This window comes from Euphorbia lathyris, chromosome 2 (assembly GCF_963576675.1).
Source record: "Euphorbia lathyris chromosome 2, ddEupLath1.1, whole genome shotgun sequence".
NCBI lineage: Eukaryota > Viridiplantae > Streptophyta > Magnoliopsida > Malpighiales > Euphorbiaceae > Euphorbia > Euphorbia lathyris.
The window spans coordinates 85,879,102-85,888,284 of NC_088911.1; the positions used below are offsets into that span (position 1 = coordinate 85,879,102).

The 9,183-nt window shown below is 34.6% G+C and overlaps 1 protein-coding gene across 1 annotated transcript; it reads right to left on the reverse strand.

Moving 5' to 3' along the window:
• Positions 1-4,585: 4,585 nt before the first annotated feature.
• LOC136218815 (ras-related protein RABA1f-like) lies at positions 4,586-8,441 on the reverse strand. Its single transcript, XM_066005932.1, has 2 exons — positions 8,071-8,441; positions 4,586-5,389 (listed from the first exon to the last, which is right to left on the reverse strand). The coding sequence occupies exons 1-2, from the start codon at positions 8,289-8,291 to the stop codon at positions 4,963-4,965; spliced, it is 648 nt and encodes a 215-aa protein (XP_065862004.1). The 5' UTR covers positions 8,292-8,441; the 3' UTR covers positions 4,586-4,962.
• Positions 8,442-9,183: the final 742 nt, after the last annotated feature.

Consider the following 9,183-nt stretch of genomic DNA (forward strand, 5'->3'; position numbering starts at 1 on the left):
AAAAAAGGAAATTCCATTAAAAAATCAAGTTCTACACTTAACTCATCTCTCTATTTTTATTTTATCATTACTTAAAGTTTTTTAATCAATGTACCAGAAATTCATCTTTTTATTTTAATTTTGTCAGGTAGCAGTTACTGATTTTAAAACTAATAGGAAAAACTATGGATTTATCATTTGTAATTAATACTATTTTACGCCAATAAATTGATGAATTTGATAAAGTTGGAAATTTTTTTCTATGCCAGAGACACTTGTAATACTTTGGCTAATACTTAACACTTATGTAACTAACCCTATACAAAAACACTCATTATTATTTAACTTGGGCCTAATATAACGACCCACAGTCGCACATCAGTAAACGGCCCATTTGGAGATCAACTTGCAGACTTTTTTTTATAAATATATTACCTTATGATTTTTATATTTCCAGTAGTAATTCAGTAATTTTTATGACTTCAACTTATAAATTTAATATAACGAAATAGGTAATTCGTTATTGAAACACAAATACATGACGTTCAAGTTTAGTAATATTAATTGTTCTTTTTTTTTATATATATATATATAAATAGGCAAATGATATATACAACCTTTAGAGTTATATATTTTTTTTTTTTTTTTTGGTAAAAAAGGAAAAGAAAAACGAAAAACAACAAACTACCCAGGAATTAGCCTAGGGAAGCTAACCCCAATCCTATCTTCTAAGAGAAGATGAGAGATGAAACTAGGGGAAACAGGAAGGGTAGTAACGCCTAACGTCCCTTCATGGCCCGCCGCCGCCAAGCGATCAGCAACACGATTCTGCTCTCTAAAAATGTGTCTGAACTCTACGAACTCAAAGGAGGAGCAAAGCCTTATAATAACTTTGATGAGGTTGCGACTGTTAAGACCCATAGAATGATTCTCAGAAATCATTTTGATTGCTTCCAAATTATCAGACTCCACAGAGAGCCTCTTAACACCCAGCCTTTTAGCAAGATTGATTCCAGTAAGAATAGCCCAGAGCTCCGCAGAAAAGGAAGAACCCAACCCTAAATTCTGGGAGAACCCAGAAAGCCAGACGCCCCCTACATCTATAAGCACACCTCCAGCCGCAATCTTACCGTTACTGAGGCAGGAACCATCAGTATTCAGCTTCACAACCCCCTCTCTTGACCTGCTCCATCCCACGAGATGGACATCACAACACTGAGAGGCTCTGGTAAGGGACTCTCCTTTGAAACTATCGATAATAGAGAAAAGTTTTTTCGAGAAGAAATCAGCTAAGTTTGTCATAAAAACAGTTTTATCTCCAAAAATCTCTTCGTTTCTCCATTTCCAAACTTGGTGACAGATAATAGCAAAGAAAATGTCACCATGCTCCATGTATGGAAGCAACTTTCCTCTAACACCATCAGAGAACCAGTCGACCTCAGAATGTGCCATGAAGGAAGAGAAAATATGGTGTGGGAGAATTTTCCTCCAAACCTCTTTACTATTAGAGCAATCTCTAAGAGCATGGCACAAAGTCTCAATATGGCCTCTGCATCTACTGCAAGCTCCAGAATCAGCCAAGTGCCTTCTGTGCCTATCCGAATTAGTAAGAAGCCTGTCCTTAACGCCCAGCCACAGGAAACTCCTAATACGGAAAGGAACTTTAAGGGTCCAAATCGACTTCCACACATCCGAGGGAGGATCAGATCTAAAGAGAGAGAAAGCTTCAAAGGCCGATTTGCAAGAATAAACTCCATTGTTAGTCAACGCCCAACAGTGCCTATCCAAGTCTTCCTCTTGATTACTCACCTTCACTCCCCGCATTCTAAGGAGAGTCTCAAGGCTAAAGAAAGTATCAAACTTTGACCAGATCCAGTCCCCTTCCGAGTCAACCACATCGGCAATCCTCCAGTTGCGTATATCACTAGGCGGGGGGGAAGAACACACCTCAATTAACGGTTTATCCCCAATCCAGTTATCAAACCAGAAACTAATGGACTTACCATTCCCCACCTCCAGGCCAACTCCCAAGCAGAACTCATCAAACACAGCACTAAGTCCTTTCCAGAGGAAGGAACAATTAGCAACTCTCTCTTTCGGGCCCCCGAAGATTTTGTCTTTCCGATACTTACCACAAAGGAGGCGAACCCAAAGAGAGGAGGGGTTTTGCCACATACGCCAAAGGAGTTTCATTAATAAAACTTTATTATTGTCCTTTGCTTTCCTAATACCCAGACCCCCAGAATCTTTAGGCTGGCAAACCTCACTCCAAGGCACAAGATGGATCTTCCTGCCCTCCGCAGCTTCCCCCCACAGGAACCTACGGTTAATCTTGTCAAGATCATTAAGCACAGGATCCGGAAGCTTACAAGCCTGCATGATGTGATTGGGAGCAGCACAATTAACAGATTGAATTAACGTGAGGCGGCCAGCGAGAGACAGAGTCTTGGCTTTCCAAGTGGCACACTTCGAATTAGCTTTATCCAAAGTCTCTTTGAAGGAGCCTTTAGACACACGCTCACTATGGAGGGGAACGCCCAGATACTTCCCAAGAGAATCAGTAAGAAGAATACCTGAGAGATCACTTAATCTCTTACAGTCTCTCTGATTCATATTCTTAGAGCACATCATCCTAGATTTCTGGATATTAAGCTTCTGCCCAGAGGCCGAACAAAAACAATCCAGAATATCCATAATGACTCTCAACTGCTCCTCATTACCCTCAAGAAAGATAAGGACATCATCTGCAAAGAATAAGTGAGTCACCTGGGGACAGAAGCTGTTGATCGCCACAGGGTGGAAACTCCCATTATCAATCCCCATATATAAGCATTAATTCCCCATATATTTTCAATAAAATAAAATAAAATCTTAAAGCTAAAGCATTTATTTGTATTGGAAATATAATTAGTTTACTAGTTTTTATGAGTATTTAATAATTTAATTTTTAAGTATTAATAAACATTATTATAAGATTATTTTGAAAAACTAAATTAACACTAAATATAGTAATTTGTGGGGTTTTATTTACAGCCCTTAGGGCTGTAAATATCAGGACCCATATAAATATGGTATACTAGTTTTTCTGAACCTTACAATATTAACTAAAATTTTTTAATTTTATTTTTAGTCTTTTTTAGAGAGAATTTAACATATTATCGTTTGTATAGTTAAATATATTACTAATATAATTTCATATTTTATCAAACTAATTCAGATAGTTTGAAATATTTTATTTCCTTCATTCTATAATTTATAATCCACTTTAAATGGCATACATATTCTTCCCAGTACTTCTTAGCTCAATTTTTTGTTTTCAAAATCAAAATCAAGATGTTACTTTTGAAATTATAATAATAACACAAGTAGTAAATTTAATTTAATTTTTAAGAGTACCCATTATTGTTTGTAAATGTCAAATCTTCTAATAATATTCATAGAAAAAATATCTAAAAATATTTTAAAAATAAAAATGTAAATTGACAATTCAACTCTGCTAGTTTTAAAGTAAAAAATTGATTTAAAAAAAAAAGCTTTTTTTTAAAGAGTAAAGGGAAGCTTAAATTGATAAAGAAAAAACATATCATATAACTATTATACAGTTTTGTACGTGGTGGCTAAATTCACTCTACCTCAATTATCATATAGGTAAATTTGTAACTTATCCATATTATTTTTAAGAGATAAATTGTGAAATAAATTTTGAAGGCTCTACTGTGTTATTGTTGTTAATGGGCAGTGACTGGGAAAAAAAGGGCAATATATGTTATTGTTATCAACTTTTGATTCCATTTGAGCAAACTATATTTTTGTTTTCTATATAATATAGAATAATAGTTCTTTTTTAGGATAATTTTTAATAATTATTTTATTATAATTAAAAAAATAAATAAATGTTATATTAAAAAAAATTGTGGATCAGAGATCAATGGGAGACTCTAGGCGGACGCCTAGGGCCGCCCATGCAAAAAATATTAAATGGATTAGGTTTATTATCTATTGCTTAAAGATATTGATTATAAGTCTAATTAATGATTTTGCTTCAAAAAAAATATCAGAAAACTATTTTTATTTGATTTTTTGTAATTAAATTCTAAATATTGTATTTTTTTTAAAAAAAAAAAATTGTGCGCAATGCACCTATATTAAACAAAGGAAGATTACATTAAAGAGAAAGGAAAACCCTCAATCCACCCCACCCTATGTGATTCGAACTCATGACCTCTAGAATCATAGGTAAGCTCTCAACCAATAGACACTCGAAATCTCATGTTCGGCCTTACATATATATTTTACTTTTGAAAACTCAAAAAAGAACAAAAAGAAAAAAAAGGTAATAAACAAAATTGATTTTTGTTACATCATCATTTTTCAATAACTCATTCAGGGTGAAACAACAAACAATAACTTTAAAAAATAAAAACAAACTTAGGGCTCTTTGGATTTAAATTCCAAACAAGAAATAAAAAGTATTTAGTAAAAATTGAAAACTATTTTAATAGAAAAATCAATTAATATCTACTACCTACAAGCAACACCAACACCGAACACAAATAACAGTGAACAGAAATAACAACAGGCACTTATTAATCTAATAACTGCAAAATTTAACTCAACAGCAAATTTAAATCTCAATAATGTTACATATTTGATATTGGAGTTATATAGGTTGCAATATACGCATAAATATAGAAACTAATGGTATCTTGAAAATAACTGAATAAGCTACAGAACTAAAATTTCTGAGAACGTTTTTATGCTAAGAGAAACCAAATACAACATAAGTTACATCAACTAAAAAAACAAAACAATTCACAACTGGCTAAACATCAAATGAAAAATGCAGACAAATCCCATAGAAGCTTCAGCATCCTCACAAATGATTGTAACGGTTTAATAGAGTTGCCATTTCTTCACTAGATGAAGTCTTATAAGTTGGTAACTGCAGAGGTTTGAGCACTTCTCCATCTCAATCTTCTTGGTTTAAACAGAACAACAACCAACTTTCTTAACTGCCGAAACATCATCCTTAACATTGATGTTTTGCCCTTTAGGCACAGCAGCCGGATCATCCCCTATATCAAGCGCTTTCCTGCAAACCACATGGTATATTTGAGTTAGCACTTCCGTGAAAGCATTCTCAACATTCATAGACTCCAAGGCAGATGTTTCCATAAAGTATGTTTTCTCCTTCTCTGCGAAAGCCTTGGCATCTTCAGTCGATACAGCACGCAAATGACGCAAGTCTGACTTGTTCCCCACAAGCATAATCACAATATTGGCATCAGTGTGATCCCGTAGCTCCTTCAACCATCTCTCAACATTCTCAAATGTTACATGTCTTGTTACGTCGTACACTAGCAATGCACCAACAGCTCCTCGGTAGTATGCACTTGTGATTGCACGATATCTTAGCAAAATTAACAAACCACCAATCAGTTTCAAGTTTCCCTAAGTAAAACTATAATGAAACAATGAGAAAATACCTATTGCTGCCAATATGAAAGACCGTTTTGAGGATCATACCAAAATGAAAGAAAGCAATTATCATTTTTTTCCAAATAAGGTAAAAGATTGAACAGACAAATAAAAGTTTTATTTGTCTTTCTCGATGCTAAGAAAAAACATAAGAAGACATACCACTACCAGGGATATAATTGATTAAACCTAAGCCAAAAAAATTGAACTTTTCAGGACTGGAATCAACAAACCCAAGGGGGTCCAAGCTTAATCGGTCCTGACTTGTTAATACTAACTAAGCAAATAAGTCAAGCAAATTCACCACCACATAGAAGCAGTCCTAAGCATATGTAATATAGTGAAGTTATAGATACCCATTGAACAACCGTCTTCCTCCATTCAGTCGATGTGTTATATAAATTTTAAAATCTATCACAAGGTGTTAACAACATATACTCCATGGAACCACGTCTCCCATTTATCATATTTAGTTTACAGAAGTTCCTAGCCTCCAAAACTGTGGAACTGTTGCAGTAAACTGATTCTTGAACTAAATATCCCAAAACATGTATAAGTTCTGGCTCACTTTATTGTGTTGCATATTTTCATTTTGGTGAAACGATAACAATAATAAGTACTTAAAACAAACTACAAGGTTTAACAGGTTTCAGGTGGGCTATGCTCATAGTTATTAAAGGCGCATGGCGCACTAAGGCGCAAGGGGTCCTGGAGCCATGGCGCATGGCGCATGGCGATGGCGCGCGCCATAGTGAGACAAGGCGCACTTAAAAATATAAAACTAACATAAAACTAAATCATGAAAATATCTTAAGCATAAATAAATTTTAAAATGCAAAATAAACCCCATATTAGAAAACTTTAAAGTTGAATACTAATTCCTAAGTTCTACTCCTAATCAAAACTCTACAAATCCATCACTCCTCATCATCACTATCACACTCCTCATCTAAGGCATCATCAAACTATTGATCATCAAAGTTGAATTCCCTTTGGCTTCTTTGTTTCTGTTGTTTGAATCCGTTTAATGTGTTTTCTTTCTAGTAAACTTCTTCCTCTTTTAATGACTCTGTCTCTTACTCTTCAAATGACTCTGTCTCTTCCTCTTCAAAGAGTCTCTTCGTCTTCTACTTAGTTTAAAACCTATAATCTCTCTCCTTTTTAATACTTTTTGTTAATATAACATGTGTTCCATTCCAGATATATAAAGTAACTACCAAAAAACTGCCCATAACTGCCTCTAACTGCCAAGGCGCGCCTTGGTGCGCCTTTGGCAACTGCATTTGGCGCAAAATGGCGCACCAGGCGCGCGCCATGGCGATTGCGCCTCGCCATGGGGCTGCCATGGCGCCAAGGCCTGCGCCTGGTGCGCCATGCGCCATAGGCGCGCCTTTAATAACTATGGCTATGCTGGACAGACCCGCCCATCATCACGAGTCCATTAGACTGGAACAGTCGTGGACTGGACAACCCACGAGCAGTTGGCGTTTTAATGGATATTGTCCAAAATTACAAACCATTTTATTTTTCGTTCTCGTATTGTTGGAAACTTTTCGGTTAGGGAAGGTGAAGCTATTGGTATTCGAGAGGCTCTTAAGTGGATCAAACTCAAGGGTTTGAGTGGTGTGGAGATGGGGTCAGATGCGTTGTCAGTGGTGGAGCATATTCATCAAGCATACTTTCTTCCTTCTTATGGTTCAATTATAGACGATTGTAAAAGTCCTATTTCTAGTATCAATGATATTTCTGTCATATTTATAGGTCATTCAGCGAATGTGGTGGCTCATGCTTTAGGTCTTCTCATTTCTTATCAGAACTTGTGGAGTGGGGTACTGTCCCTCCAGATTTTATTTTACATTCCCTGTATGTGATTCCGTTTAATGAAACTTATTTTTCTTTTAAAAAAAAAACTACAAGGGCATAAAAGAGAACTTCAACTAAGATAAATTCAGAACCAATCCAGCTATGGGATTCTGAAGGCGGAACATTAACCCTCTCTTCCAATAGGTAACAAAACGTGAGGAAAAAAAGACAAAGGAGTGAACCTAAGGCTATGGCTGAACCCTCAACAATGTGGAAAAAACAATAATAGAGATTGCATTGTTATTTCAGCTTGTCTGCTGATCTCTACAGTACACTACTGTTTAACAGGTTCAAAGCTTAAACAGATCTTCACTATATGAATAAAACAAAGATAATGCTTAAGCAAGTTACTTTGTCATAGAGCAGACGGCTGCACCACAGATACCAGTTATTACATCAAAACATTCATCAATTAACAATCATCCAAACTACAAAACAGATCTCCACATCAACGATATGAATTAAACTTTTAAAATTTCTTAAAGCCACCTCACCGACAGAAACATACAAAAACCCCTTTATGAAAACTCTAAATGAAAATGCCCAACTGCCCAGATTTTATCCTATTTTCCTATTAATTTATCTCGACAAGGAACACCAGATCATAACACCCTACACAAAATAAAATCGTAATAAAAGTATGAGATTTCAGATCCTAAATACCTAAAACCATTGAACTGAGAGAAGAGAACAATTTCGCTCCCCGTATGGTTTTAAAGGAAGTGAAAAGGAGAAGAAAAAGGAAAGAACCTTTCTTGGCCAGCGGTATCCCAAATCTGGGCCTTAACGATCTTGTCGTCGACGTGAATGCTACGTGTAGCGAACTCAACTCCGATAGTGGATTTAGATTCGAGACTGAACTCGTTTCGAGTGAATCTAGAGAGCAGATTCGATTTCCCAACTCCGGAGTCTCCGATTAGCACCAACTTGAACAGATAGTCGTAATCATCTTCCGCTCTGTAGGCCGCCATTTTTCCAAGTAAAGTTCGGATCGGGTCGGCCAAGTGGTTTCCTTTCTTTTTCTTTTCAAAATTGGGCAGTGAGATTTTCAGACATAAAACGCGGGGAAGAAAAGAAAAGAAATGAAATGAAAAGAGATAGACAGAGAGAGAGATTGGATTTAGATTTTCTTTCTTGTTTCATAATTTATAAATTCAATTATTATTTTAATTTTCTTTTTTCTTTTCAATATTTTTTTTTTTTTGTTGTCCCCGACATCCACCATTTTCTTATTGTATTGGTATAATACACATATCAAAATTATCGATTAGATCCTGAACTAATAAAAAAGTATCAATTAAATTCTTAAAATATGAATTCCAAACCCGCCCGTCCAAACCCATCTATATATTAAAAAAAATACAATTAAATTTAAAATAAATAATTAGCTTATATTTCAATTAAAATAATTATAATATACGTACATCTATCTATATTATATATAATAGCGGAAGCAGAGAGAAATAAGGAGAAGTATTTTAGAGACATTTTTGATAAGTTGTCAACGTAGTAAAAAATCAAAATTAAAAAGATTTAATTAATTAAAAATAACAGATTTATATTTATAATATATTAAACAATTACTAGCCCATTAATTAAAATAATAAAAGAAAGTAAGAGTTACAGGAAGATAAAAAAACACAAAGCAAAGGAAATCTAAAAGTCATAAATAAATTTTTATATAAAGCATGATACATAGTATTCCACCATTATATTCATTTGCCATGATAGATAGTATTATGTTTCTGAGGGTAATTATTCGATTTTTTTCATATGTTATAGTTATTTTGTTCTCAATTGTGTTGTTGTTTTATTTTTATTAACCAATAGTTGTTATAGTTTCATCTTTCAGATCCATTTTTG

Excerpts from the sequence above, each read along its gene's own strand:
- LOC136218815 (XM_066005932.1), bottom strand. The coding sequence starts at position 8,291 with ATGGCGGCCTACAGAGCGGAAGATGATTACGACTATCTGTTCAAGTTG. Across the intron at positions 5,390-8,070 it reads GATACCGCTGGCCAAGAAAG|ATATCGTGCAATCACAAGTG; the intron begins GTTCTTTCCTTT and ends AATTTTGCTAAG.